This window comes from Sander vitreus, chromosome 8, assembly GCF_031162955.1.
Source record: "Sander vitreus isolate 19-12246 chromosome 8, sanVit1, whole genome shotgun sequence".
NCBI classification, from domain to species: domain Eukaryota; kingdom Metazoa; phylum Chordata; class Actinopteri; order Perciformes; family Percidae; genus Sander; species Sander vitreus.
Genome location: NC_135862.1, coordinates 10916106 through 10928259, shown reverse-complemented (window position 1 = coordinate 10928259; position 12154 = coordinate 10916106). Strand labels below are relative to the sequence as shown.

Here is a 12154-nt window from a genome sequence, read left to right as displayed (position 1 = left end):
ATTGCACTTTTAAAGTAATGAGTTACATTTTAAGGCTACATTTTCCTCTGTCTCAGAAAGCAGTGCTCACATAAGTGTCTCTCTGTACACACTGCATCCAGGATTTAGATCTACCTTTGGTCAAAGTAACTCAGAACTGCTGCTGTTTAGAGTAAACAGAAGCCTTGCAGGGGGAAATATCAGATATATGTGGGCAGGGTATGGCTGAGCCGTCACTAGGTCTGCTGTCAGATCACCAAAGCAGGAATCCAATTCACTTCATTACTTGCCATGGCAGAGGAAAGGGACCAGACTGGAGCCTCCAGGGGGGACCTGCCACAACCTGATGAATATTCTGAACCACATCTGGAGGACGGAGCTGTGCTGAATGGAGAGGCGAAGGAGAAAACCACCAAACATAAGTCAGTAAAATGCAACCTCAACCTGCTGCAGATGCTAAAGGCCGCAGAGAGGTGGAGCCCTCCTCAGAGCCGGGACAGATATGGGGCAGAGGAGTCTGAGGAAGGGACGGGAGAGCTGGTGACTGAAGCTCTGAAGACGGGCATGGTGAGCAAGGAAACTGCTTCACTTCCTGACTTTGACTGACTTGTTTGTCAGGCCTGTCTAGATCAAGACTTAGGCTATATATTGTGCGGTACGTGCATTTGTAAGTGTACTCCACAGGAAGCCTGTGAATCTGCACACACTCAGGCTGTTAATGATTTTAGTTGTAATGTGCAGGCGTCTATGAATGTTTGACCAGCACTCACGTACACATATTTCACTCAAATTTTAAAAGACAAAGCAGACTTAAAAGGGACGTGTGACGATTTTACACATCAAAGTCTGTTTACAGGTCTTGGGGTATACTGCTGCATTTCTAGATGGAGCTGTGTAAATCTGATAAATTGGCTCAATGCATGTTAATGTATGTACATCACTTTGCTGTCTATTTAATGTATATCCTGAGAGCAAAGTGCACTTTACTGTACATATTCACATTCATCTGTGGCCTCAAGTAACACTTTCCTGAGCTTCTGTTTCCTTACAAACTCTCTTTCTTATCTTAATGTCTAAGCTATTCTGCTATATTTTCCCAGAGTTCCTGTAGGTAAGCCTCACAAAGACTCCATTTATTTTTTCTCTTTGTCTTCCCCACCCCTCACCTTGGCCTGTTGGGGAAGGTGTGGCATAAAGCGTCACTTTGCATGTGAACTCTCTAATCAGTTTAACAGCATCAGCTTGCAGCACTGCATAGTTAAGGTACAGTGGTCAGTGTGAGAGCAGCTCTGCCAGCATGAAGAAAGTGTACAGTCTAGTAGTGAACACAACTAAAGCTAAGGACCAGGAGGCAGTGCAGTCCATCTGCTTCAAGGTATCATGTTTTTGTTTTAGAAGCGCTGTTACTCTCTATATTTGAGTTTTTCTTTAAAGGGGCAGTGAGTCAAGTCTTTATATTGAATTAGTAACCAATAAGTTGTTTTAATAGGAGTACTTGAATACACTTTTAAAATGACAATTTATACCTGTTTTTCTAACTACTACAACTGTGAATGTTCTTGGGTTTTATTGATTGAAAAAAAGGTAATTAGAAATTCAGACTTTTTCAGGTTTCAAATGAATGCACAAATGGTTTCCCCAAGCATACATTTATTTACACATTAAGACCCGCAGCCACTTTAATTATTAGCTTTAATGGCTGTCATTGTACTTTAATAGTAGCTGGCTTGGATTCAAAGCTATTTTCTGAGTCCTGTAAGAGATCGTTTTGTGATCATTAAGTGAGCTTTCACATTGCCTCAAGTCACAGCTCAGTGTCTTTTGTCTTTTGTTAAAGATTAAGCAGCTGCTTGAGTAAGTGCAACCTGTATTCAAGAGATTGTCTTCAAGTGATCTTACTTGAACAAAAATAGAGCTGCATTTTAGGCCAGTCTAAATTCAGGACCAAGTCAGCAAAGTGGATCAATTTAGATTTCACTTGAAACCCTTTATCAACCAATCAAAGTGGGATGTTTTAAAGAAGAATGAAGAAAAACTAAATATGATTGATTTATGTCAAATGTGTTGTTTAAGAAAAACACAAGCTGGCATGATAAAGTGGGGGTACTGTAAATATGTTAGAATGGTGATTAATCTCAATCACGTCAGAGGAAAGCAGAGTGCTGAGAAACTCCCACAGACGATTTGAGGACACAAATTGTAGCAGCATCCCATGAAAGATGCCTCTCTTAATTCTGACTGATAGTGATGCCTTTCTCCAATTCAGCTGTGATGAATGTCATTAGTTATGAGTAAAAGACTTGTCAGTTGAACATGGAGACTTTTATGATAACCACATGGAAACATAGCTTAAATGGATTACTTTTATTTCACTCTTACTTTTGGAGCAGTTGCTTAACATAAAATAGGATATGTATAAACTATATATACTGTATATACTTAATGTTTATTTTTTGGAGGTGGGCCCAGTGAGTCAGGCGAGCAGCCAGGGAGTGGACATTGCCAAGTGGGACTCCTATGGCAGCAGCCCAGCCTTGAAAATGTCCCACTGGATAGTGAGACAGCAGAAGATGCAGGGACGAGTCAGGAGAAGACAAAGAGATTTGGCTGTGAGCAGAGAGGTGGTACTTTACAATAAAATCTGCTGTGAAGGGTGGTGCTTATGGCTATCATGACTACATCAGGTCTGTCTGTTTCAAGCATGAAGTTAATGAGACTTTATGCTTGTGACCTGCAGTAAAGTAACAAATGCTAAATGGTTGATAATTTTTTATTGTGTCTGTTTGTGTCTCTTTTTTGGCTCCACAGCAAATACAGTCCACTGAACAGAAGCCAAAATTCAACAAACATTATGCCAACACCAGTCGTCGCTCTCCGGCTGGTTCCATCTCACAGTTGTCTATAGATAGCTACAGTTCAGGTACGGAAACTTGAAAAAACAACACACTCTTAAGTCTGATCACGTCTTTGATGCATAAACTGAGCTGGTTCTGATCCCAGCAGCACGAGAACTACAGGCCCCCGAGGATTAGCCTCAGTGCTTTCTCCTTCAGCTAAACCTTAATTAAAAGGAAAAGTCTTCTGAAGAAACAAGTCTCTTTAATTTGGTCCTAATCGGCTCTCTCTGAGCCTTTTTGAAACGTATCAATCACTGCCACAGTTCATACAGACTTCAAAGGCTCCTCAGGGAAAAGTCGGTAACACTTTACTTGAAGGTATCTACATAAGAGTGACATGACACTGTCATGAACACATGACACATGAACCCTAACTCTAACCCTAACCATAACCATAACCATAACTTGGTAACACTTGGACACTTACTAAAAGAAGCATTATGTCATAAATGTTTATGACTTGTTTACAGTGTTTATGACACGTTCATGACAGTGTCATGTCACTCTTATGTAGATACCTTTAAGTAAAGTGTAACCGAAAAGTCTCACCTGGCTAGAGTCTGACTCCAAACACAAGGCTGGCAGAGACAATTCCTAACTTTCAAGCTTTCCAACAAATCGTGTGTCTCTGTATTACTCTTATTATATTATACTTCACTAAGTTTGGTTTTAGACATTACACAATATCAGCTGATTGTGTTTTTACACAATGCCTTACTTCTGTGTTGCAGTGTGCAGTGACAGCGAGGATGAGTCCTCTCCCAGAGACAAGCCTCAGAAGACCTCCAAAGGCCTTTCTGACTTCTGCATCAAAAACATGAAACAGGCTGAATTTGGGCGCAGAGAAATAGAAACTGCACAGCAAGGTAAAGATAAAGAGTTGTCCTCACAAGTCAAGATGACAAAATAAATATAATTTCTGTAGCACCTATCCAAGAAGCGACACACAAGAAGAAGAGAATATTAGGCCATAAATAAATGAAATGTGTCTGTTCTCAAATTGAATGTTATATATAGAAATGCCAGCACTGATGGTCCTGAGGAAAAGAGCATGTGAGGAGAGACCTCTTGCTGGTGCCAAAGTGGTGGGCTGCACACACATCACTGCACAGACAGCGGTCAGTTCATCACACACACACACACACACACACACACACATAGTTTTACTGTGTGTCACACTACACCCTGGTTGTGGCTGATTATTTTGCATTATTCTTCTCTTATCTGCATTAGAAATGATGCAATTATAAAAATAAAAAAAAGACTTGTTTTGTTGACTCTGTATGTTTATGTTCTCTTGCAGGTGTTGATTGAGACTCTGTCTGTGTTGGGGGCTCAGTGTCGCTGGGCGGCCTGTAACATCTTCTCCACTCAGAACGCTGTGGCTGCTGCTCTGGCTGAAAGAGGTACGGCAGTCTGTGCAACCTGCTTCTCCAGCTGACCAATCTGGCTCATCTGGTTTTCTTGTCATAATTACATCACCTGCTTTTTATCTCAGGCATCCCAGTGTTTGCGTGGAGAGGAGAATCAGAGGAAGACTTCGGGTGGTGTATTGACCGATGTGTCGGTGCTGAGACCTGGCAGCCCAACATGGTATTGTGATCAAATGAAATCACACTAATCATAATTTATTTTAAGATTGATTGGCCAAAGTTTGGAGATATAAAACTTTAGTTCACCGCAGTGAAATTATGTTTGGTGGCATTTAACCAGTGGTGCTTGACAATTAAAATCAAATCAACAAGTTCTAAAGAAACTCAAGGTTCTGTTACTTCAAAAATGTTTTAGTCTAATTATCACAAAAATGCAGTCACACTTTTCTCAGTTTTGGATCTTTTGGTATTAAAGTTATGTTAAATTATTTTGCTATCATGTGGCTTATTTTACTTTTCCGAGTGTACACAGTCTGCTTCATTAGTACAAAAAAAAAAAAACAGTAACATTTTCTTTCTCCACAGATACGTACAAATATTACGTGACATGTAGCAAAATAACATCAAAACTCAATAGCAAGGTTTATTTCTTAATATAATATAAAATAAATATCCTGTTCATTTGAAAGCTTTAGTGCGTAACTTTTTAATATTAATAAACGTCCGTTGCATTCAAGCCATTGCCAAATGAGTTGCTATAAAGCTAATTAAGAACAGCTCCACACAACTCTCTCTGTATTTCTCAGTATTGCTGTGGTCAGAAGATTGTGGCATCCGGCGACTTTCTCGCGCAGAAACTTGAGTGAAGATAATGACCTCTTCTGAAGAGTCTGTCATGTTTTTTCAATCCTCCATGTCCTCCTTGGCTACTAGCAACTGTATGAAGGAGGGGTGGGGGTGCGTGCGCGATCACGTAAGGCTTGCATCATGTGAACGCGCCGACAGTTTTGTTGTTATTAGAATTCCACAGAAACTACGCACTATATATATCTTTAAAGGTACATTGTGTAGTGTTTTAAGTATTTTATTAGCTAAAATCAATGTCTTCATTCATAAATATGTCCTCATTGGTGTAAAATTACCTCTGCCAATGATCTGACTTATCCTCGTAAGCGAAGAATTTCTGATCTGTATTTACATTCATTAAATGTAATGCATACATTGCTTCCATGTCGTTCCGCCATTTTGAAAAACTATAATGAGAAACGCTGAGAGGGCCATAAAGCACTAGTCTACCTGTCTAGCTAATCCACAACACATTTTCGTTCAGAGCCAGTGTCAGTGAAACCAGCTGAAACGGAGAAGGAGATCAGTGAGAGGCGCTTGTCACTGCCCCGGCAAATTTGAAAGCCTGCGCTGCATTTTAGTTCATATTGGAGGATCATACTTATGCCGAGCCACAGGAGAAGGAATCCTCATCACCAAAAAAGTGATGGCACATAACGGCTACCGTAGTTGCAACACACATTTGAAAAAGCAAGGCGCTAGAGAGCACTATTCATTTGAATGCAAAATACAATTTCACCGCTAGATGGGAGAAATTCCTACACAGTGTACATTTAAGATATGTGGATTTCTAGTAAATAAGTCAACGTTTCACTGCTTTCACAACTACATGCCAAATTTCATTTAACACACTGAGCTAAACTACAGCGTACATCTTCAAAATTCAGCATACTGAATTTGCATGGATAAGTTTAAATACAATTTCACTTTGTATTTGGGTGAACTGTGCCTTTAATGACTTTTTTAATGAATTTAATATGTTTTTTCACAGATTCTGGATGATGGAGGGGACCTGACTCACTGGATCTATAAGAAGCACCCGGGCCTGTTCAGGAAGATCATAGGCATCGTGGAGGAAAGTGTGACAGGCATCTATCGGTTAGGTTCACACAAAACTTGAATGATATTCTGACACGTTCACAAAGTCTTTCTCCACTTCACACGTGTGTCTCTCCGCCTCTGTTTCAGGTTATACCAGCTGTCAAAGGCAGGCAAGCTGTGTGTCCCGGCCATGAACGTTAACGACTCGGTGACCAAGCAGAAATTTGAAAACCTTTACTGCTGCAAGGAGTCCATACTGGACGGGTATTGAGTCATGTTTTGAATGTAAACAGGTAAAACCACTGGTGCAGTACAGAGCAACAGAGTAACTGTGTTGAACTCTTTCTGTCAGGTTGAAGAGAACCACTGACATCATGTTTGGAGGAAAACAGGTGGTGGTGTGCGGCTATGGGGAGGTCAGTGAAAAAAAAAGAATGTTCCCAGTGCTGCTGGGAATGTGACACATTTATGTCACATGCATGTGACATACATTTAAACAGCTCTACCAACCTTTTTTTCTCTCTTCCGGTAGGTTGGCAAAGGTTGCTGCGCTGCCCTGAAAGCATTGGGTGCTGTTGTATACATCACAGAAGTGGATCCCATTTGTGCCGTTCAGGCCTGGTATGAATAGAGGAAACTTTTATCAGCACTATGTGAAGTGTTTCACTCTGTTCACTCTGAACATCATAAAACATTTTTTGTGTGTGTGACCTCCTTTTGTTGCCCTTCTCTCAGCATGGATGGCTTCAGAGTGATTACATTGAGTGAAGTGGTCAGACAGGCAGACATGGTCATCACCTGCACAGGTAAGTAACTGCTGTTCTCTACAAAGTCATCTTAGCTCTTAAGCTATTAAGAATATCACTACAGTTCCAATTTGCTTTGTCTCTGTTGTCTCTGCAGGCAATAAAAACGTGGTAGAGAGGGAACATCTGGACAGAATGAAGAGCGGCTGCATCGTCTGCAACATGGGACATTGCAGCACTGAGATAGATTTGGTATGAACTGTCTGTGTTTATGCATGTTTTTTATCGGTGTGTGTGTGTAAACCTGTATTTACGTATGCTTTTGTGTGTGACTCTCTCTTCTCAGTTGAGTCTGCGGACTGCAGAGCTGAGGTGGGAGCATGTGAGGCCTAAGGTGGACCATGTTATCTGGCCTGATGGCAAGAGAATCGTCCTGCTGGCCGAGGTGATGATACCGTTATTAATGTTATTAGTTTTATTTACCAGCACTGTGGGATAATGTACAGTATTGTAAAGTCCCACAGTGTGCTCCGAACGGGGGTCTTTGCCACCGTGAACGGTGTCATTAATTCCAGCAAGTCATTAATGCAGCAGGGGCATTGCTGCATTAATGACTGGCTTCCTGCACATTATCCTGTTTATTACTCAGCCACTTACAAAATACATGAATCACCTGACATGAAATATTGATTTCAAGTGAAAGTTACACTTGAAGGACCCCTAAACTGACACAAGTTAGATCACAGACGCCCATCTGATATGATTTTTACTTTTAGATGTTTTATTACATTAAGTGATGAAACCCATGACCAAAATAGTAATAAATATTGCTATTTTAGTGGGGAAAAAATGATTCCCCTTTTTGCTGGGGAGACCTTGCAACACCCTCAAGGACCACTGGGGTCCCTAGACCCCCACTTTGGGAACCACTGCATTAGAGCACAATCCCGTTCCTGTCAACCTACCAACCAGGGCAGGCTGAGGTTAAGTTACTTCAGACTGCCACAAAGCTCTGTAGCTCTCTGCTACAAGCTAAGGTTAGCATGCACTGTTTAGCATGCATTGGCGAAACAGGATACAAGTGAAGAAAGGAAGTGCTGCAGTTCAAAGCCAGACCAGCAAAAAAAGTTCCATTCTCTGGGTTAAATTGTAATCTTGGGGAAAATGTATATATTACCAATATTTCTGTTATTACTGTTTTTAGTGGCAGGCTAGCAGATACTGTTGACTTGCGCTAGCCTAGCACCAGCGAACTCTGCAACTTGAAGGACTGGATAAAAAGTGTTAAAAACGGTCTCCACTAATAAATAACACACTGGCTAATTTGGAAATGAGGTCCTATGTCCAAAATTCTGAACCACCCTTTAAGTGCAAAATGACAAATGTTCTGCAAGTTTGTATTTGTTTATGATCTTTAGCCTGTATCATTTGTCATCATGTTGCCTGAAAACTGCACGTCTGTGTTATATATACTGTATATAACTGTAACTAGATATAAAAACACACCTGTCCAGGATTTAAAAAGCCTCAGGATGCTGTCTTTGTCAGATGAGAAGTGAGTTTTCAAAATGGTTTCATAGCAGTGTTTTCCAGTGCAGTCATACAGCTCTACTAAAGATAACAAATGAAAGGCTTAACAGATTTACCTGATCATTGTTAAAGTACGCAGCTCTTAAGGGATACTTGAGGACTAGTTTACACAATTATTGGAGATAATAAACTTTCAAGAAATATTTAGGTAGTCATCAGTAGCTGCTGTCTTTTCACAGTATGTCATTTCAGTTTTGTTTATTTTTTCTCAGGGCCGTTTGTTGAATCTGAGCTGCTCCACAGTGCCCTTATTTGTCCTCTCTATCACTGCTACAACTCAGGTACGATTATTTGTTTTATGTTATTTACTTCAGAAATGTATTCAGCAAAATGCTGGAAGCCTTGATGTGTTAATATTCTCTAAATGTATTACAGATGATGTATCTGTAGCTCTGTCATGTTGAGGCTATAGTTGTGTTACCTTGTTGTATGTCAGGCTCTGGCTCTCATAGAGCTGTACAGTGCTCCAGAAGGACGTTACAAACAGGACGTCTACCTGCTGCCAAAGAAGATGGGCAAGTCCTCAGCTTAAATATCCTAAAACAGTTATTACCTTCTTTTTTTTTTTTCATATTCATATTCATTTTATTCAAACCCTGTATTCGTATAATTCCAGATGAATATGTGGCCAGTCTTCACCTGCAGACGTTTGACGCTCACCTCACAGAGCTGACTGATGAACAGGCCAAGTACCTGGGCATCAGCAAACACGGACCCTTCAAACCCAACTACTACAAGTGAGGACAAGTACACTTTTCTTACACAAGATCAACACACACACATATGACTTTTTGTATTCAACAGAAATCTATCTTTTTAATAGGTATTAACCCTCTGGACATAAAGCTGAAGCAGAAGTTCTTCAGATGTTCTGTTGTGGATTTGATGTTGAAAACAGTCCTGCAGACAGAGCACTGTCGCCCTCTACAGTCACAATCGTACCCACACTCAATATTGTTTCGAGACAGTGGACTTGTACTTGTTCACTGATTTTTCTGTGTACTTACGTGTATCTGTTTTATGTGTTACTATGTGTTAATTCTTAATTTAAACTAAAAGAGTATAAAATCAAGAGAAACCCAAAATGTTGAATGGGAGTTATTTATTCTTCTGCTTGAAATAATAATAACACCATTTATAAATTGGAGCAGCAATCAGTAAATTATATTTAACCGACCACATTTAACAACGAGTTAACAGTTCACACCTTAAGTGATCAACAGTCTTTGTCAACTGAATATCTGCTGATTATCAGTGAGGGAACACATTTAAATAGTTTTAATGTCTCATGCCCTATAATCCTGATTTATATCTAACATTACCACGTTTACCTTAACTTCATGAAAGGAATGCTAAAAGTTGACATATTTTCATTGGCTTAATGCTCTCAAAGATAATTGTAGTTAAGCACGCATAAGATATATCGATAACAAGAACAGATTTCCCTGCTTCTCTGTCTCACAAAAATGAGTTAACTTAATTTTTTCTTGTTGACATTAGAACAGCATGAACAGTATTTTACTTTGTTTAATGTCTGTGCTCACATATGTGCTCATATGTGCCCCATACATACAGGTGTCCCTATATATTTTTTTATTAAACTGTAAATTGCAATCTAAAAACAATGACTGATGGCAATGCTAACCAGCTCGACCTGCTGGTTGGAAGCAGCTCACTCTGCAGCTCTACAAAGACTGCACAGCCTCATAAGTGACTGTTGCCCCACTAGGGGGTGCAAGAGCACTGTTGTTTTTGAGTGATACTCACCATGAGTATAATTGCTTATATTTCTGTCATTTTAAGGCTTCGGTATTTATCCTGTTAAACAATAGTTAGCACCAATAGCCTATATTCTGAATGAACCTGTTACTCAAACAGACACTCCAGTTTTTGCTGGGCACTAAGATAGAAGCTAAATCCAGGTTCCAATGGCAGATGGACGCTGCGTGTATGTCCTGGAGATAATTAGCAGTTGGCCTTCTTCACAGAGGACATGTTGACATTGTCACAGTAGGTGAAACACAGGTGTAAATAATACAATGAATGATAGCTGAATTCCATTTAGCTGTTTCAATTTCAGGGTCCTGGTATTGTGCTTACTGGCTCACTGTCACTCTGTCATGACTTACTGGGACAGCTGAAAACAACAGATTGCCTCCCTCACTTTACACTCTTGCACTGCTTCCTGTTTCTGAATGAAAGAACATAAAAGTATCCCGCTCCCAAGACTTTACAGTGTACTATATTAAAATGTAAAGGGAAATTTGTGAGACATTCAACATTCATAACTTTCCCACCCTTTGCAACACATTTGTTAGTTTTATGATTACTTGTAAGTCCAACTGCAAAGCTTTTCTTAAAGGATGTTGCAACACAGCATCATACTCAAGTCCACTTTTAAAAAAGGATGACAAATGCATATTCTCAAGAAATATCATACAATATCCAAAATGTGTTTATAATTTGTTTTCTTTTTTAAGATAATTTTTTGGCCATTTTAGGCCTTTATTTGAACAGGACAGCTTAGACATGAAAGGGGAGAGAGAGGGGGAGTGACGTGCAGCAAAGGCCGCATGTCGGAGTCAAACCCCCGGCCGCTGCGTCAAGAAATAAATCTCTATACATGGGCACCCGCTCTACCAGGTGAGCTATGCAGGTGCCTGATAACTTGTTTTCAATCATGTGTAACACCCACTGCAGTACTTTGTAGTGGGCTGACATAGTCTGGATTTGCTCAACCTCAGCAAGGGGCCAAAGACCAGACCACCTAAAAGGTTTCAAAGCTAAATTCAAAAGAAAAAATATCTGGGCTCATGAGGATACTCTTAATATCTCAACCACAGAAAAGGAGGGGAGAATAGTCAGTGTCCCACTAACAGGAAAGGAGGGAGAACAGTCCGAGCATGAAGGTCAGCTGCACAGCAGGTTGCTTGCTTCCTCACTGTCCATTGTCAACTTTACGCATCACTGGCAGTCCTCTATAAGAGCCACCGCCACAGACTAGGCTGGCAAAACTTCAGCCTTAAGAAATCCAGCCTCTGCCTTCAGAGTCTGAGCCTGACCCTGGCCTCCACAGAAGAATGATGAAATTACCGCAAAAAATAAAAAATAAATATCAAGAGGGTTTTTGTTATATTGCAAAAGCTCTGCACAGGTCATTTTGTTCCAAAGGCCTTGTGTATTCTGCCGTTCGTTGCAACTAATGTGAAAAATGATATACAAATTTGAATAAAGATGTATTTAACAGAATTGTATTGTTAAAAGGTACTACTTTATAAATGTATGGTATTTTTCAACAAATTAATCATAGAGACTTTATTAGGCTTCATGCTGTTTGTCTACAGTTACCAAATGTTAAATATGATTCATGGACACTGAAAAGAAAAGAAAGTCATCCCGTCAATGTTGCCGTTAGACCTACTAAACTCAAACTCAACAAATCAGTTCTTTTCTCGTGAATCAATTAATTCAATTCAATTCAATTGCATTTATAGTATCAAATCATAACAAGAGTTATCTCAGGACACTTTACAGATAGAGTAGGTCTAGACCACACTCTATAATTTACAAAGACCCAACAATTCCAGTAATTCCCCCCAAGAGCAAGCATTTAGTGCGACAGTGGCGAGAAAAAACTTCCTTTTAGGGAAAAACCTCGGACACTAAAACATGATCATTGTTT

General features: G+C 39.9%; 1 protein-coding gene across 7 annotated transcripts; it reads left to right on the top strand.

Moving 5' to 3' along the window:
• The first annotated feature begins 175 nt into the window (after positions 1-175).
• LOC144522006 (S-adenosylhomocysteine hydrolase-like protein 1) lies at positions 176-11585 on the top strand. Of its 7 annotated transcripts, none has more exons than XM_078256745.1 (18): positions 177-546; positions 2439-2600; positions 2788-2899; positions 3608-3742; positions 3894-3994; positions 4180-4282; positions 4375-4469; positions 6087-6193; positions 6284-6400; positions 6489-6552; positions 6669-6757; positions 6872-6942; positions 7040-7134; positions 7229-7327; positions 8685-8753; positions 8909-8987; positions 9089-9209; positions 9296-11585. In XM_078256745.1, the coding sequence occupies exons 1-18, from the start codon at positions 271-273 to the stop codon at positions 9300-9302; spliced, it is 1902 nt and encodes a 633-aa protein (XP_078112871.1). In that variant the 5' UTR covers positions 177-270; the 3' UTR covers positions 9303-11585. The 7 variants fall into 7 exon arrangements, with proteins under 7 accessions (XP_078112872.1, XP_078112871.1, XP_078112873.1 ...); XM_078256747.1 differs by having other exon boundaries at positions 178-546; positions 2439-2588; XM_078256750.1 differs by lacking the exon at positions 177-546 and adding an exon at positions 600-1354.
• Positions 11586-12154: the final 569 nt, after the last annotated feature.